This window comes from Syngnathoides biaculeatus, chromosome 11, assembly GCF_019802595.1.
Source record: "Syngnathoides biaculeatus isolate LvHL_M chromosome 11, ASM1980259v1, whole genome shotgun sequence".
In the NCBI taxonomy this organism is placed as follows: domain Eukaryota; kingdom Metazoa; phylum Chordata; class Actinopteri; order Syngnathiformes; family Syngnathidae; genus Syngnathoides; species Syngnathoides biaculeatus.
This window is the reverse complement of record NC_084650.1, coordinates 15,718,474-15,743,968: the sequence shown is the minus strand read 5'-3', so window position 1 is coordinate 15,743,968 and position 25,495 is coordinate 15,718,474. Positions and strand designations below refer to the sequence as shown.

Genomic DNA, 25,495 nt, shown 5'->3' with positions numbered 1-25,495 from the left:
GCAAATGGCACAAATGGACCGCCGCAGACAACGGGTTATACTCGTCGAAAACTTTACGGACAGCTTTTGCTAAAACGACAACAATTAAGAAAAAAATAAATACATTAAAAAAAAAAACAACTGAAAGATTGAAAAAAGAAACTGAGAAAGGAGCATACGGACATCATTTGCATTGTGAGGCGCTTATTTGCCAAGATTTTTTTAGCTGATAATTGATGATAATTTTGATGCGCTGAATCCAAACATCACATTGGTTTTGCTCAATCTGGTAATTTTTTTTCAACACTGTCCATGTTTTTGTTTACAGGAATGTTCTCAGTCGAGGTTTAAATAACGGAAAGTTCATGTCCTGAATTTTGAACAAAGATGATGTAACGCTCAATTTACAGGTACTTACTGTGATTTCTGGACTATAAGCCGCACCTGATTATAAGCCTCACCCAGTACATTTTTAAAGGAAAAAACATCTTTTACATAACATAAGCCCCATCTGTCTATAAGACGCATGTACCCATATTGAAACATGAGATATTTACAAAGACGTTATGCTGCTTTTATAACCTCTGAAAGCTTTTTTTTGTCTTTTTACATCGCTCTAGTTCTTCCCGCTGCCACTTCCAGCGTCTCACCATCGAGTCCTTCCTTCCTTCCTTCACCTACCAGCTCGACTGCTTTTATCTTGAAAGCTGCGTCATATCCATTTCTTCTTGCATTTTCTATGGTGAAGGTCGGTTCACGGTAATTTTATCCATGCACAAAGCGCGACGTTACATTAAACTTACATCTTCCTCGACATATATTCCACCTTTCTCACTCTTACTTTTCCTGCTCGAGCGCCCCTGGCGGCCGTTAGAAAAATTAGCCGCATAATTGCATAAGCCGCAGAGTTGAAAACGTGTGACAGAAGTCACGGTTTATAGTCCGGAAATTACCGTAGTTTTATGTCTACTGTTGTATTTACAGTAACTAAAGTTTCTACTGTTTTATTGACAAATAAATTAATAATAATAAATTAATAACCTGACATGAATATGAGAAACAGAAGTTATTTTTAGACAAAGCGATGCAAAATAAACAAAAGCTAAAAACCAGACTTCTTACTTTTAACTTGAAGTTTTTAGTAACACAGTGTAGCAGTAAAATATTATATATATAATGTGATTGGATTTTTTGCAATTTTTATTAATATAAATTGAATTCAATTCCAAATGTTGGACCAGCAAGATGACATTTTAGACTCAAACAATTCGACTGACTTGTGGTATGAAAAGCATTGCGTTACGACACCTTTGGGTCCGGTGAGCAGGGCCTCCACAGCTTTGCCGCCGTCTCCGCAGTGTTTCTCGTCGAAGGGCAAGCAGTGGTCTCCGGTCCCGGCCACCACCTCGGCGTTGGCCTGCAGGTCCTTGGTTCCGGAGAGGCTTTTCGGCCGGTAGATGCGTCGCGAGTTGGTGTCCGACACCAACAGCTGCCCCGTGACCGGGTCGGTGGCCAGATAGTAGCGGTGTGCCGGGTTGTTGCTGCGTTCGTGAGAAGGATTTGGAATTATTATCATCACGGTTTTTAACGCTTGTTTCAAATACAGCGGTGCCCTGATTTATGAGTTTTTGCTCAGTCGTAAAATTAGCTCCATCTGCTAGTCGTGAAAGTGAGTGAAAAGTGTTCTTCATAATGAAAAGTGGGAAATATCATTTACCGTATTTTTAAATCGTGTTTTTATTTCAGAGTTTGGCCAGAGGTGGGATTTATTCTCCAGAGCGACTTGTATGTGAAATTATTAACACATTATTACATCCATCTATCTTGCTTATCTGTTATTTTCACAATGACAACCATGAGAGGGCGCTGTAGGCCCGTGTATCTGATGACGGATGGAGAGCACAGCTTCCGGGTGAATCTGCCGTGCAAATTTCCGGGAAATCGTTGGATGGCTCAACAAAGTATGAGCTTCCGTGACAACCAAAACCATCCCGTCGGGATTCAGAAAGGCTGGAATGGGCGAGTTGTAACTGCCACCGACGATGAGTCTGACGTAAGCGACGTAGAAGAAGAAGCGGCGCGTCGTCTACCTCTGGAGTTGGCGGACATGTTTAGAAGTGACACCGGGGATGAAGATTTCTTTGGATTTTAGTTACCGGAAATTTGGAGTGACACGGATGGTTTTGGTAAACGTCTTCTGTTATTTATGCTATAGTTATCAGAATAACTCTTAATATATTATGTCAACATACCAGGCACGTTCTCAGTTGTGTCATGTAACATAAGCATACCGTTCACCCTGTTGTTGCCTCTATTTTTATTTACATTTTTTCGTGATTTAAATTTTAAATGACATGTCTGTTATTGGTGTTTTATCAAATAAATTTCCCCCAAAATTCAATTTATACTCCAGTGCAAATTATATATGTTTTTATCTTCGTTTTTATGGATTCTTATGGGTGTTGCGACTTGTACTCCGGAGCGACGTGTAATCCGGAAAATTCGGTACGTGTTCAGTTTTAAAATACTGAATGATAGAATGGTTTGATAAAAAAATTTCATGACCATGCGTGATTATCAAAGCTTTTTTTTTTTTTTTTTTTTAAATAAGAAGAAAGATTTTTAAAAAAGACTTTTTAGAGCAACTTGTCAGCGTCTTTTTGGTACATTTTTCTTTTATGATTGATTTTAGGCTTCATTATGTCTTTTCACGTTGAAATCCAAAAACTCTTTTCCATGCGTTTTCGAAGGCATTTTCATCAGCCGCCGCAAACAAGACGCCACTTTTTTTTTTTCCCCCACTCTCCATCAGTGGTAATTAGAAGGTAATTGCCCTGCTCTAATTATACATGTGGTAATCACTGGGGTGCTAAAGGAACGACAAAAAAAAAAAAAAAAGAAAAAATTGTGACGATGACGACGATGGTGGTGGTAAAACCATGCACAAAACGAAGGAAATCACACCTACCTGTGTCTAAAGTCTTTATTTCTACGGGAAAAGAAAAGACACAAGAATGAGAGAAAAAAAAGGATTAGGAGGTTTCCATTTGAAGAAGTCATATTTACTAAAAATATTTTCTCCACCCGCGTGTGGTAAAACATCCACGCATGCAACAAACACGGCTTTGAGATGTCGCCTGGCCGTCGTGTTTACTTCCTGCTTTGAATTCCTTCTGCTGCATAAGCTTGATTTAATTTCTCCCTCAAATTTTACATGACTGAAAATATCCTTATTTTCTTGAATAAAAAAACATCATTAAACTATTTAGATATCACAATCCAGTAAACCTGTTCAAAATGACCCCTCCCCAAACTTCTACGTGTTTTTTTTACGCCGTTTCCACACCTCGCGTGGCCCTTTGTAGGCAGCAAATAAGCCTGATTTAGTTCAACAAGTTGGGAAAGCGGCTTTCACATTCTTGATGACGTTTTTTTTTTTTTTTTTGTCATACCCACCTCAGCTGTAGTGACAATGCATTTACAAGAAATGCGCCGTTAAAAATAAAATAAAAAAAATGTCATTTGTCCCGTTTACTCTATTCAACCTTCTCCTGCTACCCACGTAAACAGGAAATTAGCCTGCGATACTTATAGTAATTTTTTTCACACGCTTTCGACCCTGCAGTTTATGCGGTGATGCGGCTAATTTGTGCATTTTTTCTAACGGCAGCAAGGGGGCACTCGAGCGGAAAAGGTAAGAATGAGACCGGTGGAATATATGTGCCGAGGAAGTGACTTTTACAGGCAGTGTTAGCACTGCGATAGCGTTAGCACTGTGCTAGCGTGTTGCTGTTGCGTTACTGTCGCGTCTCAATGATATTTACCAGTAAGTTTTATTTTAACAGGCCCTGTTAGCGGTAGTGCTAGCACGGCGCTAGTGTTTGGACTAGCATTAGCACCACGCTAGCATTAAACTGTCACTATGTACCGTCTTTCTTTGTTCTTTGTTTCAATGTGGGCACTTGCAGCTTTTACACAGCTGCAGCGTATGAATGTACCGAATGGTATTTCCTTTACAAATGTACTCGTAACCAGGTGCGCTCTGTAGGCTAGGAATTACGGTAACTTTATTCCCTCGCTGTTGAGAACAATCACATTCTGCATAACTGACAACATTTTAAACAAAAATGGATAAAACCTGCTGTCCCTGCCTGACCAGACAAGGGATAAGTGAATATTTACACAGTAAACGCGCACTTTCTTCAAAAAAAAAACAAAAAAAAAAAAAAAAAAAAAAAGAACCCTCACCAAACTTTTTCTTTTGTCCCGCTGACCTCGTTAGGATGTCTATATAACATATAATTTATCCTTCTTGTCAATGCTATTAACAATGATCAGCTTCTGCATCGCTGACATTTATAATGATCAAAAACAGATGATTGATTAATCTAGCCTGTTCCTAGTGCACAAGGCAAGCAACAAGTGACGATTAAAAATGAAATTTCCCTGAATTTAGTCTTGTTCTTTTAATCCCGTATCGACGCCTCCTGCTGTCTTTCTAGGCGGCAAAAGAGTCTGATGATTAAATTCCTCCCTCAGCTTGTCGATGCCAACAGGAATGATTAAATTCTGCGTCATTGACAACATTTTCAACAATCAATGATGATAAACACATTTATCATGCCGGTCCCTGCGACATAAAAACTTCGTTGAAATGGAACATAATTCCAATGACAGTAGCAAAAATCACTGGAAAGGCTCTCTCTTTCTTTCTCTCTCTCTCTCTCTCTCTCTCTCTCTCTCTCTCTCTCTCCATTTGCAACTACTTACACGTTTTTTTTTTCTTTACTTAAAATGAGCTGTCACCATTCTGTCCTCATTCTGTTTGCTCCCTGATTTCTTCTGCTGAGGTGGGACTTAATTCCTCTTTTAGCTAGTCGAGAAGTTGTCAAATGCAAACTCCACATAATTAAAAACATTCTCCATCGTTAAATAACAAAATGTGCTCTATGTATCAGGCCTGTTCCCACTGCATAGACTTGGAAAGTTGTCACAGATTGCGTTTTTAAGCACATTTGACAGTGAAAGTCACAGTAAAATCACTTGTGTGTTAAATCTGAACTGCTGCTGCAATTACATCAATTCCAGCACCGCAACACCTCGTTCACTACTCCCAAGCTGTTATGAAAAAAAAAAAAAAAAAAAAAGCTCCTCCAAGTTGGAATTCAATTGGGAAACTGTTATTAAAGACCAAGAAAGCACCCCATTTCCTAGTTACATGCACATTATTTCCTTGCAGGTACCTTGTTTAACGCACTCTGGGGCCAATTCCTTCTTCCCGAAGGTAACCACATGGTTTTACACATTTCCTTTTTACATATCTGAATGAGGACGGCAACTCACAATGAACACAATCATCATCCCTGCCAATTTCAGGGCACCCATGACTCGCTGACGTGAGCTTAGCCAAATAGCTGTGAGGTCAGCTAGCTACCCATGATGTGCCCGAGACAGGATGTCCGTTTTAATTAGGATTAACAAGATTTCTGTCCATTTGCTTTTTCTGTTTGACAACCATATTATGCTTTTTAAAAATGAACCTACTCATTTATCTCATTTAGCTAGTTGGCTGATTAAGCATGTTTATTTTGTATAGTTTTGTTAAATGTCAGTCACACTATTTAGCTTTTTTTCAAATCTAGATGAGCCTTCGCAAGTAAGCCTCTATCTTAGCTCCAAACAGATATTTAGCTAGTTTCAGATATGAAACTAACTGCCCCCCAATCTACCTACATATCTATTCTACCTTTCTGATATGATCAGAAATTCTAGTTAGCTAGTTGGCCTTTAAAATACACATCAATCTTAGCAAGCTTGTTAGCCTAGCCTTAGTTTGCTTGGAAGCCTAGCTTTTTATCTGTATGTATGTTGACTTAACGGCAATTCTAGTTTGCGAGTAATCACATTTAATATGCATCAATCTGAGCTAGCTAATTAGCCTAGCCTCAGTGAACTCATTAGCCTTGATATAAGTCTTTGTATCTGTCTGGTTGTGTGAGGAAATTCAATCTGGGGGCCTAACTCCACTCTCACAGTGTGAGTGGTCTGAGAGGTAGAGCCTGCTTCCTTTCTTTTGAATTTACGCAAGATACCCCTTGATTTATACACACGATACATGAATGGTGAATGAGGTTTTTCAGATTCCCATCCCCCTGCCCCTCTGCCGCTGGCTCCACAGTGCGCTCAGCTACTCCCAAAGCGCGGCGCTCTGAATAACCAAACAGCCCATTCTTACGACGCTCTTGACTTTCCCGACAGTCCAGAGTGCAACGCAGTGCGCTCGGAGAGCGTTTCAAAAGGCAGCCTCTGGTTGCGTGAGGCGTAGGGCTACGTACCTAAGCTCCATGATGCTAGTGACGTTGCCTGATGGGTAGATGCGTCGAATGTAGTTGAAGTCTCCCACGTAGAGGCTACCGTCGATGCCCCATGCCAAGGCTACGGGCGCCAGCAGCTTGTTGCCCAGCGCCTGGCCATTGCAGCTCGGGCATGAAATGCTACGACGGCGGCCGTTGCCCATGATGGTGGAGATGACGGGTGGCTGCAGCGAGATGAACTGGTTCTCGCCGCTGCCTTTGTACAGAATACCTAAAAAGAACACACGAGAAGGTAAGCGACTTCATGATTCAGGCCCACAACTCGAGCACCACGTGGGACGTTAGAAGTTATTAGCCCCAGACACGAGCTCTTGTCATGGCGGTACCGGTCTCCGAAGTGGCGTGCATCTGCTGATAGGAGCAGATGCGCGAACCGGTGTCTCATCTATGTAATTACCTCCCACGTATTTATGGCGTCGCGTGCGATCTGGTCTTTGCCAGATCGTTGATCCCATGTCACGTTCCCGCAACTCCTCATTTCTACTCTTGCTATCCCGTGTACCGAACCCCGACCAGGCATTGACCTTCCTCCTACGCTTGCCGAATCTACTACTGCTGCCTTCGCGGACTGCTTAGCGGTATTCGGACTTTGGATCAAATAAAGACTCTTCCCAAACTCTTACTAAGCCCCGTGAGTCGTGCATTTGGGTTCAGCCATGACTAGCTATCACGGATCAACATAAACTTATTATGGTGAGCGTGTCTGTCACAACAGGATGCACGGAAAAGTCTCAATTGACTGTTTTTATATAGAATAAGGGTACTTTTCGCACACCCGTGATGTACAAGGGGCAAAATACGATATGCTCGCTAATCAATGATAAAAATATTCACTTTTAACAGACAAAAACTGACAAGTTCTTCGGTTTTATGTGGATGTATGACACTTCATATTGTGAATTATTCGATCTGTGATTCCTGGGAATGGATGAGAAAATCTAGAATATGCTCTGTGGAATACCTTGTGGTCATGTCCCACCCATGTTGCCTGACAGTTTAGAACTGGACTTTATTAATTATTGGGAAGCTATTCTCATATTGAACACAGTTCAATAAATGAAGTGTCCAGCAAGTGTGCATTCTACACGCAGAATCATCAGTTCACGTTTTTGAGATTGCAGATTGAGGATTTGAGTGAAAAGAAATGTGTCAAGATGGACTCCACCTTGACTTTGTTCGCAAACTTTGATGCGTTCATGAAAAAAATCAGTGGTGTTGGGGGTGGAAGTGTACGTGTGTATGGGGGGGGGGGGGGAGAACAATGGCGCACCCAATCTGTCAAGCCATCCACAACAAGAAGTTTGTGAAATGATTCAAAGCGGCTGGCACAACAATCCCGTTCGTTTGTTCGGCGCTCCAATGCTGCCAGCGCCGGGCCGCTTTTATCCCGCCATCCGTCTGCAAACGAGGCATCACACTTGTACGTTGTAGCGCCTGTGATCAACAGATAGATGCCGCACGTGTGATATGCTAACGAAGCCCCCGCCCCAACCGCTACTTGTCAGGATTTAACTTTAAAAAGGATGCTGGAGCTCGCACTTGTGAGAACGTACTTGAGACTAAGTATAAAAGAACAACTGTTTTTTTGTTTTGTTTTTTTTTGCTCCTGCGTTTCCACACTAATTGCAATATCATACATTCATATGCAAAGCTGGTGGCCCGACCCAACGTTGTGCGCTGGGTTAAATTCCTTCCCTCCCTCTACTCTTGATTTACATACGCTTGCAAACAAAGCCAAATAATGTTGCTTTTACAATTTCAAACATCCACTTCCCATCCCTTTTCTCAGCCGCTTATCCTCACAAGGGTCGCGGGAATTCCGGAGCCTATCCCAGCTATCTTTGGGCAAGATGGGAGGGAACACCCTCAGCTGGTTGCCAGCAAATCACAGAGCACATAGAAATGAACCACCACGCACGTTTTGAGATGTGGGAGGAAACTGGCGTGCTGGGAGAACATGCAAACTCCACACAGGTGGGGCCGGGATTTGAACACAGTCCTCTGATCTGTGAGGCTAACGCTCTAACCAGTTGCTACACCATGCCGCCCAGTTTCAGGCATAAAAGACAAAAATTTCTTCAATTCATTACTGTATCGTTAGTACTTTTTTTTAATTTATGCGAGTGAGACAACGGGACATACCAAAGGTAGAAACAAATACAGTACCTCTGTTTTCCCCATTTCCACTTCTCTTTTTCTCCTCCTTGTGTCCTGGATAGTTTGGGGTCAGTTTGACATGTTTACCAAGTTCTCTGGGGTCACATCAATAAATCTCCCCCTTCACACCACAGAAAGCAAGCATGTCGGCCAACCTAGTTGGTCATTGCTTTAAAATGGAATCGATGTTAGCTAGCGATAAGTACAGAGGTCATGTATTAAACGAGCCCCAGGGCTAAATTATTAATGACAAAAACAACCAACTTGTGTGAAATCTGTGATTACACACGTTGTAATGATGTTAGCCTAATATATGGGCCTGGTGAGATCGAGGTCCCTGGCAAAACCGGACGTGGGGTCAGTAGGGAGACGGCGCCTTTCAGCTGTCAATTGTTTTGGCCCGCGGCTGCTTGTTTGTTTGTAGTGGCGCACGTGTTTATAATGCGTCTTTGCCCCCAGCCATATTAATATTTATCCATGGCGTCGCCCGACTTTTCTCGACCCCCCCCCCCCCCCCTGAATTATTCAGTCATGCTTTTCTACTTTTTGACATTTGAGATTTATGGGCAACGTGGGGTTTTTCCCTTTTTCTTTTGGGGAGGGCGAGGCGACGGGGTTACGGTTCGATATCACCCCCCCCCCCATGCGCGCCCATACGAAGATGAATCCAAATATCAGTGATGGCCTCCGCGGCCGCCTCCGTATCGATCCCTTAACGTTGTAAACTTTGACTAATGTCTTCACCCACTGACATGCTTTGCAGAGGCATTTTCTATTCCTCCCAACTGCGTCTCATTCTTCATTTCGGTGCCATTTCAAACATCTGCAGAAATACTACCCGCCCTCAGCCCCCACCGGTCCTCAACCCCCTCCTCCTCGCATCATCTCTGTCATACTCGATAAGGCAAATTGCTGGTGTCTGTTCTTTAGCCATGTCATCCGCTTCATTACGAGCAGACATACTCGCATCGCCATCTGCAGCTTGTCTCAACCGAGGCCTGGGAAGCTTCAAATGGCGGCCCACCGTCTGGGTCCAGACAGTGTCAAGCGCTCACGTCAACCCACGATCAATTGCTTTTAAATAAAGCTGAAGAATGTACATTGTGACACCACTGGCTTTTTTTTTTTCCTACAGAGGCAGCTGTCATCGATGGTGTATGCAACTATATTCAATACTACAGTAGCTCTTGCTGCAATCACGTCACCATAATTAGCCAATCAAACAATGTGCCTACCAGTAGAGTTGTGTGGAATTGATGACACAATTTCCAGTTGAATTTCCAGTTTAAAAGTTTGGAAACGTGGCTCAGAAAACAGTTTTTACCAGGATTTTATGGACATGATGGGTTCTGGACACCTGCCCTGAGAAAACTTTTGAATTTTAAGTGACCATCCCTGATCCCAGATAACAAAAGATGGTGTCAATGGTGTTCCAGGTAAGGATGTCATTTTCGACCAACCTATGACCGAGTGAAGACTGATATAATTGGCTAATCCGTGACACTGTTTGCAATGACTTAACGAATCTGTCATCCATCCATTTCCTTCACCGCTTATCCTCATAAGGGTCACGGGAGTGCTGGAGCCTATCCCAACTGTCAATTGGCAGGAGTCAGGGTACACCCTGAACTAGTTGCCAGCCAATCGCAGAGCACCTAGAGACAAACAGGCGAACTCACGATCACACCTAGGGGCAATTTAGTGTCCAATTAATGGTCCATATTTTGGGGATGTGGGAAGAAACCGGAGAGCTCGGAGGAAACCTACGCAGGCACAGGAAGAACACGCAAACTCCACAGAACTGTGAGGCCAAAGCTTTACCAGCTTATTCACCGCGCCGCCCTCGAATATATCATTAGCTTTTTAATTTTTATGGGAACATTCAATGACAAAAATATGAGATCAATCCAGCCATCCATTTTCGTGGGGGTAGTAGCTTTAGCAAGGACATCCAGACTTCCCTCTCCCCAGCCACTTCATTCAGCTCTTTCGGCGGGATCCTGAGGCGTTTCCAGGCTAGCCAAGAGACGTAAATCCCTCCAGTGTGCCATTGGTCGTCCCGGTGGGACGTGCCCACGACCGGGAGGCCTCGAATCAGATGGTCCAGCCACCTCATCTGGTTCCTCTGGCTCTACTCTCAGATCCTACCATGTTCTCACCATATTTGGCTACTAGCCAAATAATAGTAATGCCTGTCACGATTAACATGTTTACCAATTAAACATTGTGCCATATGCGTCATTATTGAAATGTAGACAAACCAATGATAGTGCTCCTGTGAGTAATAATTAACATGTGCCTGAAGGCGACCAGTGGCAGAGATGTAAACAGAACAGGAAGTCCGCTATTTTGGTATTTTGACATTATTACGAGCAGACGCTCTCACGTCAAAATCTGCAGCTTCCATCGAAGCTAACATTATCAGCTGACGCTCAGCGGAGGACGGGGTGTTAGGAAGGCAATTAAGAATAACCACCACAAACCCCACCCCCACCCCGACCCCACCAGCGCACCGCACCTCCCCTCCCCGTGCCCTCCACCGCCATCCCTCCGGTGGTGTCACCAAGGTGACATTGCCGAGGGCACACTAGTTAGTCCGTCAGGTGCGTCGTCCCGGCCTCAGCGCCACTTCGTACTATTAATCATCTGGGAAGCTGTGATGTCAGAATGAAAGCTCTTTTTTTTTCCATATATGACATGACTCAAATTAGCCCGGTATCAAAGGAGTGGATTCCAGCTGTAATGACACCACTGGAATCAAAGAGAACGTTGAGCAAATGTTCCTGTGGGGGTGACACTCCCAGGTCCTGATTGATGTCAAGATATACGTTTATTTAAAGTTTCCATTATCAGGCCAATCAAGCCTTGTTAAAATGACTAATTACTGACATGGAGACTGACCAATGATTGAGTAGGAAAAAATACCATATTATTAGAAGCATAATTCAGCTCCTGATTGCTTAATTAATGGATGTGCCGTTTTTGCGGCGCACAAGGCAAACGAGAGAGTATAATTTAAAGTGACAAGTCACTCTCGGAGTTTTCCAGAGGCTGCCAAGAAAAACAAGGCCCCCATCCAAGCCGAAGTCACACCCACCTCGACACGCAAACACTTTTGCGTCCTACCGCGAGGAAGTTTTCTTCAACCAAACTCGGGTGCGGAGGATTTATAAATATATGCTTAAAGAGGCTTTTATGCAGGCAGCTGTGGGCCTCCCTGTCATCGGCCCTGGAGCGTGACGTGTGCACGTGCAAGCGCCAAGCTCCCCTCCCGGCTCCAGCCCGAGGTATCACAAAGTTTGATGGCCGCTGCCGAGGCGCCGCCGCCACAATCAGCCGTAATGCGTCGCGACCCAGCGTCCTTGAGTGAGACGACGAAAAGCAACTTTCATCTGCTCGCGTACAACGACAGTGAAAAGCCAAGTGGGGGCCGTGGTACAGTTGAGGGTTTTTTTTTGGGGTGGGGCTGATATAACGACACGGTCATTACACTTTGGTGGGACTTATGTGTAAAAAAAAAAAAAAAAAAAAAAAAAAAAGAGGACAGCAGCAATTTTCCAAAGTGACCTCAGACTTGTTTTATGGCATTTTCCCCACAATGTAACACACGGGAAATGTTTTTGTATTCTATTTAGACACATTTTACATATTTACCTTCCAAACGGGCAAGCTTTCAGTGACGTTACTGACAGAATCGATCGATCAGTGGTGCGACCTTCACTGACACACCGGTCGACTGATCAGTGAGCCTTCGATACAATTGTGTGATTGACGTAGAAATGGCCACTGATCGAGCGACAATATCGCCAAAGAGCCAAACAACCAATGCATGTAATAACTAATGTGTAGCGTGACCAGTAATTGACCAGAACTTACCAACCAATGGTGATGTCTGAATGACCAGTGAGAACCACGACTCTTGACTGCTTGTATGTAACGATACATAGAGTTGGCTATGTGCTACCTATCAGCAACTAACACCGATCTGTGCATCCGACAACACTGCAGCCCCGCTTGTAGACTTCGAAAGCGTCGCGTCTCATAATAAGTCCCCTTTAAGATTCCACCCTACACAAACGCAGATTAAAATTCCAGACACGTGTTTCCAGTCAATGCGTCGTCCTATCAACTTGGCGGGGGTTTCATTACGCCGCGCTACATTTCCGCAGTTCAATTAAAGTCCCAAGGTCGCATGTTTGATGCCGCCTAGTTGCATTAAAAAAAAAAAAGCCGCTGCCTGCACCTATTTGTCTTTGTTAGAAGGGGCTTGTGTTCTCATCCGAGCGTGACCGAGCCCCCCCCTTTCATATGAACATGCCGTTGGATCAATTCAATCAATATAATTTAGCAATCATAGAAAGCGTGGGCAAATAGGACGGCGTGGCGGCGAAACCGTGGACCCTTGTGTGGTTCCACTAATGAGGACAGTGGCCTGTCCAACTGTGATTCTTCTTTTTTGCCTTTCAAGTGCGTTTCTGTCTTTGAAGAGTGGCCCCACAATATTAGCAATGAAGTCCGCTTGTATCTGCCTCTCTTTAAACTCTAATTAATCCGCCATCTTGGCGAGTTGTTGGTAAAATGTTAGCAGTGGTGAGGGGGACTTAGGGGAGATGCGGCGCAATGACTTGAGGGGAAAAAAAAAGAAAAAAAAAAACAGGCTTCCTGGGAAGTTAAAAGAACATTTTTCTTTGCGTGGAATATACCTATGGGGAATCTTTTTTTTTAAAGAGCCCACTGAAGTGGTCTTCTAATTACATTCGGGACGGGTGCTTGTTTGTATCCTTTGATCACAAAAAGGAAAAACTTTCATCAAACTTGTGGGTAAGCAACTAGTTTATCAAGGTGACCAAAAATAGTTGCCATATTTTTACGCAACCAATAGGACGACGTACTCGATTACAATATTTCAAGAACGTCTGGAGACCCAACATCGGTCAGGTCCATTTGTCTTTGTCCTGGAAGTAAAGGCTCTCTCTATAGATCCTCATGGACCTCTGACCACAAGAGATGCAGGCTACGGAGGAAGTCCTGTGCCAGGATTTTGGTCATCGCACATATGGCGATGACACAAGGGACAAACTGTTAAACCGGCGGCAAAGAGTAGTTGTAGTAGTCGTAGTAAAAGTACCTTTGATCCTGTGGCTCAAGAATCATTAGCCCTGCAAGTATTTAACCAAGGCCTATAACCAGACCGGTGTGACGGTCTGAGCGCTCCCCCGTGCTGAAAAGTCTCCTTGCGATTAATGCGCATGCGTTACTAACAGGGGAACTCTGGGTACGTAGCAGACGCTTACTGCGAAATCCAGCGGTCTCATAGTTCGCCTTCTTCTACATAGAGGTCGCTAACATACGTTAAATCCTAAGCCTAACCTCACCTTAAAACAAAATGTTCTTTCGCTGTGTTCGTCTTTTTCTGAGACGTCCATAGCGAACACGAACACTCGGCCACAAGTTGTCGAATGAGACATGTTGAAGCATGGACGGAGGATGTTTCAGACTGGCCGGAAGTTTACAAAATATACGCGCATGCGTGTTAATCACAAGGAGAGTTTTCAGCACCGGGAGCACTCAGACCGTCACAGCGGTTCAGGGAACAACACATTCCCCAGCATGCTCTAAAGACCCTAAGAAGGGCCTTGAAAGAACCCATCAAACACGTTATAGCTTAAAAAAGAAATCTCCCAACTCCAACCTAAGACACCAAAGCCCCCAAATAAAGTTGAAGGAGAGCAGCACCGATGATGATGACTCGATGACATGACATGACAACCAACAATTTAGCATCGCCTATCTGTCTTCGATACCTGCTTCATACTGGGTCTAATTTACGTGAATTTCCTTGTAGGATTCAACAAAGTAAAAACCGTCTCGCAATTGCGCCTTCAATATTCTTCTTCCAGCATAAGAATTGCCTTTTCAGGGGCCTCAATGTACCTGAAAATGAACCAAATGCATGTTTCCTTGTGGATCCTGAACACGACCCCAGAAAGGTAAGGACCCCAACAAAGTTTAAATAATGGTTGTTCTTCATGTCAGTTTTTAAAGCTGAGGTACAAAAAAAGTCAAAAGGACCCATTCACGAAGCAGAAGATATCGATATTGAGTGTACATGTATATCAGAACCCTAGGAGGAAAAAAGTCTCAAAGACATACGGACAAAATTGAAAAGAAGCGTATCCATTTTGGTTTGAGGCAAAAGAAAGTCTCATCCTTTTCAAATTATTTCCAGGGCAGAGGTCGGAAACCTACGGCTCGCGATCACTGTGGTTCTTTTGAGATCATTTGGCTCGCAGATAAATCTGAGCTGACATTTCTTAATCAATCATGAATCAAACCGCTAACATTTTAAAGTAAAACTTCCAAAAATTCAATGTTAAGAATAACAAGCATTTGAATTCATACATTTTCTTACGAAGGTCACGGGAGTGCTGGAGCCTATCCCGGCCGTCAACGGTCAGGAGGCGGGCGGGGTACACCCTGAACTGGTCGCCAGCCAACCGCAGGGCACATCGAGACAAACAGCCGCACTCGCAATCACACCTAGGGTCAATTTAAAGTGTCCAATTAATTGCATGTTTTGGGAGGAAACTGGAGTGCCCGGAGGAAACCCACGCAGGCACGGGGAGAACATGCAAACTCCACACAGGCGGGGCCGGGATCGAACCCGGGTCCTCAGAACTGTGAGGCCAACGCTTCACCGGCTGATCCACCGTGCCGCCAGCACTTTAATCCAGCCATCCTTTTTCTACCGCAGTACAGGTGGTTGGGAGCCAATGCCAGCTGTACTTGCCAGGCACAGTAGAGTCACACTCACACACTCTATTTTTGTTGGATAATGCGGTAGCCAACGCGGGTCGTTGTGAGGTCAAGAAGCAAACTCCTTATCAAATAGTCAGGGCAAAAAAAAGAAAGATGAGGAGTACTGTACATTTCAGCACAGATGGACAGGAGAGTTTGACTTTGTGGATGGAGCGAGCAGGTTCTGCACTGTGCCTAATATGCATTGATGAAATTTCATTGATGAAACGGTCAAATATGAAGCGGCACTTCGACAGACGCCATTCCACGTTTGCAATGAAATATCCAGCAGGGGACACGAGGAAGAAGGCAAGCCGAGCGCTATTGTGCAGACTGCAAGTCCGTGTACGGATCCAACAAGGTGACTGGAATTTGGCTAGCGTCGCCGGTTCTGTTGCAATCGTGAGGAATGGAAAGCCAGTCACAGATAGTGAGAGCACCCAAGCAGTCATGCTTGAAATGGCCACTGATCTTTTTCTACGACTTTGCAGATAAGATAAACACATCATGATGGCGGGAACAAATAAATAACATTTTATTAATATTTAATTTATTGGCGAGCTTCACTGTAATGCTAATAAAAATAATACATTCAGAGAACTAGAATTCTAAAATTGTTGGTCTTGGTTAAAAATGCACACCATCAGTTTTTGTCAATGTGGAAAAATATATGGTTCTCACAGAAATGCATATTAAATATGTGGCTTTCAAGCTCTCTTAAAAAGGTTCCTGACATATGTTTTGAGTGCAATTGCTCAAAAAGCTTTACACCGATTTCACCAACTGACTTGAAATCGAGTGGACATGTCAATCTTAACAAGAAGCACAAATATATAAATTAATAATGGACATATAATTTTATGGGGCGGCACAGAGGCTCAGCTGGGAAAGCGTTGGCTTCACAGTTCAATCCCGGCCCCGCCTGTGTCGAGTTTGCATGCTCTCCCCGTGCCTGCGTGGGTTTCCTCCGGGCACTCCCACATCCCAAAAACATGCGACTAATTAATTGGACCCTCTAAATTGCCCCGAGGTGTGATTGTGAGTGCGACTGTTTGTCTCTATGTGCCCTGCGATTGGCTGACAACCAGTTCATGGTGTAGCCCGCCTCCTGCCCGTTGACAGCTGGGATAGGCTCCAGCACTCCCCGCGACCCTTGTGAGGATAGGCTGCAAAGAAAATGGATGGATGGATGGATGGATATATTTAATGTTTTTCCGAAGACACCAGCCAGGAGGAAAGAAAATCTGAGCAAGTTTGGCATCAGTCATGCATGATATAAAAGAAATTAGCCATCCTGTTTTCTGGGTTTGGTCAGGAAATGTTGGATTGGAAAAAAATTAAAAAACACGAGGCCAAAATTGCACATCATCATAAATCACGTTTCTTTAAATTGTGTAGGTCGTCCCTCATGAAGTGGTCCTCAAATGCAACGTATATCGCTAATGTCTGATAAACGTCTGGGTCTTATTTAAAAAAAAACAAGCGCATTTCTTTGGTAACAACATTGTAGGCTGCGCAAGTGTGAGAGGTACATGCATGTGTTCACGTGAAACACGAGCCGCATTAATAAGGGCCCGTTAAAGGCGCTGAACTTCACTAACCCTTATATTGTAAAGGTTATATTTATATTGCTTTTACAAGGTGAAGTGTTGGTTCACTGTAAAAGTAGCGCTCCAAATAATAATAATACTAATAAATGATGTAATATAACTACTGTAGCATGTTAAGAGATCCTGAGAGGAGTGCGGTTTTCGGCTCCGAGGTCCTCAAGGTTGAACTCATTTGCAGAAGAAATTGAGCGAAGACAAGGCAGCAGAGTAAGTAGATAACGGGGTGTACACTATATTTGGAAAATGTTTAATTACTTCACAAATTCCAAAGTAACAATTGATTTGTACTCCCCGCTCCCCATTTCCTTTGAAATATTTTCGGATATTCTTCCCGGAGCACAACATCTTCTGTTATTTTTTTCCCTCTTAGCGATGACGATCATAATGGTGCTGTGCGGGCGTAACCACGGTAACCTCAAGCAACATCACCGAAAGGGGTAATCGTAAGAGGCTTAAAGGCAATACGGCTAATGGCACTTGGACTCGTGAATGCATCCGCCTAGAATTGGACTTGCCGTCGCACAAATAGCAGCGCCTCCAAGGTGAAGTGTTTTTCACAGAAATCTGAATGACGCACGAAAGCAACCCGGTAATGCATCAACTTTTGAAAAACATTTTACAGTCCTGCCTTTTGAGAAATGAGTGACCCCGTCTTACGAGTTTTTTGAGACACGGGCCATCGATTCGGCGAGTTTTTGGCGCCAGATGGCGCCACTCACTTCACAACAAGATGCAGTTTGGATGATGGGTAAATACAGTAAAGCCTCGGTTTTCGAACGTCGCCGTTTTCGAACAAATCGGTACTCGAATGCCCCCAACAAAACCCGGAAATAACAAATTCCGCGCGGCCAGACCAGCTGACCCACCCGCGCCGCGCTTTGTTATTGTCAATTCGAAAGCCCACCCGAAAAAACCTGGAAATAACATTGCACGCGGCCCAAGCAATTGACCCAGCCACGACACGTTTTGTTATTGCAATTCGAACGCACGCCCCCCCCAAAAAAAAAAACGGAAATGACATAACGCGCGCGGCGCAACCAGCGCACTTTTGTTATTCTGTATAACACGGCCTCTGTACACTGGTAGTGACTGTTATTTTTTTTTTTTTTTTCTTATCGAGGACCACCGTATCAACCCCCAATCATTGTTTGTTTTACAGTTATTCTGCACTTTTGTTAATAAAAAAAGTTTACAAGGCTGGGGGCCGAGTCTCTACAGATACGAGAATGCACTCCCAGCCTAGCGTACTCTACTAGTAAAGCATATATTTTAAGCAAAAAATAAATATCTTTCTTAAATTATTTTATTATAGAAATTATTAAAACTATACATGTATTTCTACTATGGCGTTTATTATCAGGAAACGCTAAAAAAATGCTTTAAAAAGCCCATTTTTTTAGCCTTGGAACGCATTATTTCTTTTCCCATTCATTGTAATGGGAAACATTGATTCGGTTTTCGAACAAACCACTTTTCAAACCGTTTTCTGGAACGGATTGTGGTCGAGAACCGAGGCATCACAGTATTCAAGTATTCTAAAAGAGGCTTCAAGCTGTTGATTGCCACTACCACTTGGAGTTCGCTTTTAAACTCAACCGAAAACAAAGATAACAGTTTAAGACAGTCACAAATAGACTACATCAAGCATACAATGGAAGCCAAATCCACAGTGACAAACAATTAACATCAGAAATAAACAAACAAATAAAGAGATCATAGAAAAACACTGGCGGAAGGTGCTTAAAAAGAATTTTAAGCTGTGGACAAGCAATACGGTGACAAGTATTCTGCAGAGGATGTGAGCAACTGATGCTAATGGAATGTGAAGGACAAAAAGAACTGCAGAATCTAATAACGAGGACGAAAACACCATTTTTAATGAATTGCTTTGTACAGTGATTCAGGGGGTTCGATGTCCTCCGTTCACATATTTTTATGAATGAAATAGTTTAGTTTTGTCTACCGCATCAGACAGCAATCCCCCTCCAATCGAAGCTGTTTATTTCCTTCTTTTTAAAAGAAGGGCAAATAGTCTCACAAGGTGACGTCGGATATACACAGAAGAGGAGCGATTCGTGTGCGACTGGAGCACTGAACGTTAGCCGTATACCCTTATTAAAGACAGAACGAGGTGGTGAAAAACCACCGGCGGCCAAATGTGTCCGCGGACTTCATTGATCTTTATCCCCTCCAACGATTGCATGAAAGGGTGGCAGGTTTACGGAGAACTGCAAACCGCCAGAGGATCACACACCGTGTTTGCCGGACCCCAGAGGCCCCACCAGCTTCAAATAATGGTTTGTTCCTTTGTTCAGCTGCCCTCTTCGTGCGATGTATTTGTCTGAACAAAACCTTCCTCCTTGTGCCGTGTGTGCTCTGAATCAGCCGCAAATCTCCGACCACGATGATGATCGCGCTCAAGTTTTTCCAAACTAAGATTTCCCAACCTTGTCTGAGGCGTTCAAGTATTTCATGCTTTTCAGCGGCACAGATCCTTTTTCTTCCCCACATTCCTTATAAACGGCGGGCTCCAGAATAATGTGGAACATCTTTCTTAAATAGTAAAATATTAATGAGCTTCAAGGTGTTTTTAACGGACTTGGAAAATTGACTCAAATTTATAGAAATGTTATTGTGCACCCTTTACCTCTTCAGTCTCATTGGTAAATTCCAATAAAATTAAGATATTTGTCTAAAAACGTTTTCACAATCACACAACAGCTCAAACTCAACAATAAACAATTATCAAGTGGAGAAATATTATTATTATTATTATTATTGGACATTATACCCCATTTTTGACCTCCTGGAAGATGAGCTGCCTCATCTTCTAGGACTACTATACCAGTTTTCTTTTGCAAAAAAAAAAATAAATGTTTATAAAATGTTTAATATTAGAATAGTGAGTTGTTTTACAATATATGTATTTTTCTGTAAGTTATTGTTTTTCTTAAATTATTTTATTGTACATTAATGCATTTTTTTCAAGCAGGGTTATTTTTGATGTTTTAGTAGTTTTCTAAAAATAAAAATAAAAATACTGTAGTACCAATAAGAACACCACGAAAGTACCGGATCGATAAGCAGTATCATTAAGAATAGCAGTATCGTTAAAATCTTAATGATATCCATCTCATCTTGATGACACTTAAATACAATTTGCATAATAATCTTGAACGTGGCGTATGAAAGATTAATTTTTACATTTTCGCCCATTAACGCAGATGATTGGAAATTTATGCCGTCATTAATATGCTGACTTAATGAGAACATCATGTGTAGAATACCAGGAAATCATTAAAACAATCCAGGTTGACTTGTTTAAAAAAAAAAAAAAAAAAAAAAGTTGCACACGGAAGAAATGAACCCAGACTGATTTAAAACACACAGCTTCATTGGCAAAGGTTGAAAAAAAAAAAAAAAAAGTCCCATAAACGCCGTAAAGATATTAGAGGACTTTTGAAGCCGATCGCGACAGTAATGAGTAAATGAATCAGTGTGCAAGTGAGCCGTGATGTCATTCCAAATCACTCAGCGCCATCGCATGAAGATGTGCCCTTTTGATGAACATGCTGCTAATCACATTAATTCAATGTAGCAAATGGGCTCTTTGCTCACTCATCTATCCGTGGCATTAATCAACAAGTACAATAAATATAAAATAGTCTCTCGCGCGTGGCGCACGCATGAGCAGGTGCGACCGACTCCCCATCGACGGCGCGGCGGCCGGGTTGCGCGGGCGATTCGCTGGAGCGCGCTAATGCCGCGGCAATTACAAGCGGACGGCCTCGGGCTAGCGCGGGTTTGTCAGCTCGCTGGCCTGCTCTCCTCGTTCTGACGCAAAGAGCACCGTGACGCACAATCGTCCTTCCACTTCGCGGAGACAATTTGTGACTTGCTGGTTTTTTTTTTTTTTTTTACACCAACGAGTCAAGGTCGCCCGTCGTGACGTGCTGACAAAAGCGATGAGGTTAGGTTTGCCGGAGATTATTGACATACTGTAATAGAACTTTAATGTAGTCATAATTGGGAAAAAAAAAAAGATTGTTAATTAAATGGGGTCTTGGTGTAATTGGGACAAAATGGAATGAGTTTGATTCTGTGGATTCAGTCTCAACTCAATTCCTGTCGGTGTAGACATTACACAGGAAAATGGCAAAATGATTCCAGTCATTACTTCGAAGGAGGAGTTCAGAACTTTCAGATCGAGTTTCCGACTCTTGGTGCAATCCAGACAAAAACGAGACTGGCTGCAACCGATGACTGCCACTGTCCATGTCAAGGAATAAGAGCGCACTTGGTCACAACTACCGTAATTTTCAACCTTACAAACCGCAACTTTTTGCACACGCTTTCAACCCTGCGGTTTATGCGCTGATGCGGCTAATTTGTGCATTTTTTCAAACGGCCACAAGGAGGCACTCGAGCGGAAAAGGTAAGAATGAGACTGGCGGAATATACGTGCCGAGGAAGTGACTTTTACCAGCCCCGTTAGCGCCTAGCGTTAACGCTGCGCTCGGGTTAAACTCTTTGTGTGTATGGTCTTTCTTTGTAAATATCTTGTATTTGAATCTTCTTCTTTTCCTTTCGGCTTGTCCCGTTAGGGGTCGCCTCAGCGTGTCATCTTTTTCCGTCTAAGCCTATCTTGTGCATCCTCCACTGTCCTCTTCTGTCCTCCCTCACAACATCCATCAACCTTTTCTTTGGTCTTCCTCTCGCTCTATTGGCTGGCAGCTCCATCCACAGCACCCTTCTACCAATATACTCAATCTCTCGCCTCTGGACATGTCCATACCATCGAAGTCTGCTCTCTCGAACCTTGTCTCCAAAACATCCAACTTTAGCTGTCGGTTTACGCGGTGATTCGGCTAATTTGTGATTTTTTTCTCACGGCTGCAAGGGGACACTTGAGCGGAAAAGGTAAGAACGAGACTGGGGGAATATACGTGCCAAGGAAGTGACTTTTACCAGCCCTGTGCGCTAGGGTTAACCTCTTTCTGTGTATCGTCTTCCTTTGTAAATATCTCGTGTTTGAATGTGGGTTTCAATGTGGGCACTTGCGGCTTTTACACAGCTGCGGCGTATTTATGTACGAAATGGTATTTCCTTTATAAATGTACTCGGTACAGCTTATAACCAGGTGCCCTTTGTAGGCCAGGAATTACGGTACTACTACTACTACTACTACTACTACTACTACTACTACTATTGTACACCACGTATACGAGCGCACTTGGTTAACACTCCTAAAATCATACGGTGTGTGTCCGGCTTTGTCATCGTTTGCTCAAACTATGAACTCCCGTGCTTTCTCCATCCCAAAACATGCGCGTACAGCCCAGATAACAAGTGAGCTGAGATTTTCACATTACTAAAATGTCGTGGGCGAGAGTTCCTTACCGTTCTGCACGTCGAGGATGTGGTGCTTGTCCAGCATCCAGCCTCCCATGTTGGCGGCGTCCACCTCGTAGCCCTGCAGCACCGCCGTTCTTTTCTCCCAGTGGACCACGTCCAGGCACGATTCGTACTCGTAGCCCACCGACACTGCGGTGGGAGAATTTGTGAAATTTTATCCGGGGCTGAGGTGATTTACAGAAAAGAGGATGCAGAGGTGACATGCCCAGCTGCGTACCTTTTGGAAACTATTGCATAGTAGAGGAGTTTATTAAATTGTAGATTTTTTTTCCCCCACAAGAACCAGCAATTCTACTTTTAATACTTTTATTTTAAGTGCAGTATCAGTACTTTTTCATGAGTACAGAGTGTCAATAATTTGCCACCTTTAACATGCCAATATTGGAGTAACTCATTGACCATCAAGAATTCCGAGTTTTGAACTTAGATGCTATATGTTGAAATAATAATGCCGCAACATCTGAGCTGCATTGTCGAACAAGCGGGCCGATGTAGAATATCTATGTTGTGCTGAATGGACAATTTAAAACTAAAGAAGGACAATAAAAGAAATTGCATTTCTTGCAAAAACTGCGCTTGAGACACAATTGTTTGCTTATCAATCATGGCAGATCATAGCTATTCCCAATTCACGCAAATAAGGAGCTGTGAAGAGCAGTCAAGTGTTATGGGCATAGATGCAAACTTTTAGTTTTTCAGAAATATGACATTCTTTGGTCTGAACAATAAAACGTTTCCCAAAAATATGGCTTCATAAAAAAATAATTCTCTCAAAGCTACCACTTTTTTCGATCATGGTAGACCATAGTTAAAAGAGAAAAAGTTTTTGCCTCAAAAACACGACTGAGAATAATGTCTATTTTCATAAATAAAGAAATATACTTTGCTTTTTTTAGTCTTGATATGTAACAGTTTTCTCTGGGAAAAACGACTTTTTCAAAAATATATTTTTCTTTGTGAAAACAATAACTGGGAAAAAAGTAAAGTAAATTTCTTCCCTTAATTTTTTTTTCAGATATATTTTTTTTGTTTGAAAATATTACACTCACCCAAATCTTCATTGTTTTTAGGCATATATCTGTAATTTTTGTAAAAAATAAATACATACATAAATAAATAATGGAAAACAAGACTTTTCCTGACATATAATTTTTTTTATAAAGTTTTATAATTTTTTTCACATATATTTTCTTTGTTTGAAAATATTACACTCACCCAAATCTTCATTGTTTTTAGGCATATACCAGTCATTTTTGTAAAAAGAAAAAAAAACTAATGGAAAACAAGACTTTTCCTGACATATTTTTTTTATAAAGTTTTATAAATTTTTTCAAATATATTTTTTGTTTGAAAATATTACACTCACCCAAATCGTCATTGTTTTTAGGCATATACCAGTCATTTTTGTAAAAATAAATACATAAAGAAATAGAATACAAATAAAAATGTAAAAAAAAAAAAATTAATGTAAATCCTGACATTTTTTTTTTTTTTTAAAGTCCCTTTACCCCCCAGAAAAACAAGGCTTACTTTCTTAGTCTACACTCACATTTTTCAGACTCGTCATGGTAACTACTCCTGCGATGCCCTCGCAGTACAGGCAATGAATGAGCAGTGGCTCATTTTGACAAAATTACAGTTATGAAGACCCCTGCGAATCATTTGGAATTGCAAAACAATATATAAATTAAAGACCTAATGTGTCTCATTTAACTTGAAGATCAACTGACTTCATTCCGAGGACACCTATAATTTATTTTGTGAGGAGCCCCCCGAGCGAGCGCCGACGCTTGTCGAGCTGGTGTGACTCAATCATAAAATCCTTTCGATAAGTCTTGACTCTAGGGCTCATTATATAGCTCTACATTGCTTGTAAAATGACGTGACGGTGTGAGGATTGATTTAAGACTTTGACATCACCTACTAAATATACATGTATACATAAAAAACTCACCCACAGCCTCTGCTAGGCCGTAGACCTTTTGGCCGTAGGCATCCGTCTTATCCCAGATGAAGGTGTAGGAAAGGTCGGGGAAGGCCGGGAAAGACTTCTGCAGCTGGCGACCCATCACGGCCACCATCAGGTGCACCTTCATCAGGCCGAAGGGAAGCCGGTCCTGTGTCAGAAGAACCTTGAGTATGGGCTTGTAGCCGGATGCCCGTGAGCTCAGGTAGACCAGGTTGAGGTCACTGCCCGGGATGGCCACTTGCTCGTGGAGGACCTGCGGGGGCAATTAGCGGCATGTCATCTTCTTACAATGAAGTCGACAGAGCGCCGTTAAAATTCTCAAAAATGAGCCCCTGGGGAACCGTCGCTCAGATTTTTCTCAACTTTAATGGGCTGCGAAGAACCCTTACAGCAATAGCTGAGCAGGTGGAGAGATTTCTAATTCAAGATTTTATCTCCAAACCAACAAAACTGACTACATTTGTCGCAAAGTAACAAAGAAACAAAGTACGTTATACAATATAGATACTGTAACGTTTTGTCACAATCCTATTCGGCGCATATATTGTCAAATTTAGCAAATTTTTACTTTTATTCAAAAAGCCACTCTACATAGTGTGTATAATAATCACAATTTGTTATCTTATTGGCACATTTACAAAGTCATTTAGAACTTACTGTCACCGTACTGACAAAAATACCAACATGCTTGCTAAAAATTGGGTTTTCATGTCTGTGGAGATGAAAAGTTGCCCAGGTCACTGTTTTAAATGAAGTTTGAATCAAGACAAATGGACTCATCCTCTTTGTTGAATTAAATTTTTCTTGATTTCTGAAAATATTTAAAAAATGACAAAAGCAATTATGCTGATAGGCAAATAAAGTTGACATATGTGAAATATGACAGTCATCTCCCATATTATACATACACTAAGCCATAAGTAACAATAAAAAAAATATTTTGTCATAACCTGCCATTTAAAAAATTATTACTTTGCTTTTAAATGCCGGATATGTTCCATAAATGTCACGCTGCTGACATATGACAGCACTCTCATGTTTTGTACATATTTTAAGCATGTCGGAGCCGTATTTTCTCCACGGGTGATTTTTCACCGACCATCTAGTGGTCACAAACTGTCACGTAAAAATGACTTAATAATAAAAGGCACGCATTGGCATTTTTTTCTTTTATCAAAAAAAAAAAAAAAAAA

At 42.4% G+C, this 25,495-nt stretch overlaps 1 protein-coding gene across 5 annotated transcripts in view; it reads right to left on the bottom strand.

Moving 5' to 3' along the window:
• Positions 1-25,495, bottom strand: part of si:dkey-237h12.3 (teneurin-3) — a 257,105-nt gene that overhangs the window by 25,402 nt on the left and 206,208 nt on the right. For all 5 annotated transcript variants that reach the window (XM_061834126.1, XM_061834127.1, XM_061834128.1 and 2 more), the window contains 5 exons: positions 24,288-24,555; positions 22,319-22,462; positions 6,315-6,564; positions 2,948-2,968; positions 1,288-1,520 (listed from right to left, as the gene is read on the bottom strand). In XM_061834126.1, coding sequence (XP_061690110.1) covers positions 1,288-1,520; positions 2,948-2,968; positions 6,315-6,564; positions 22,319-22,462; positions 24,288-24,555 — 916 coding nt within the window. The remainder of the gene's footprint in view (positions 1-1,287; positions 1,521-2,947; positions 2,969-6,314; positions 6,565-22,318; positions 22,463-24,287; positions 24,556-25,495) is intronic.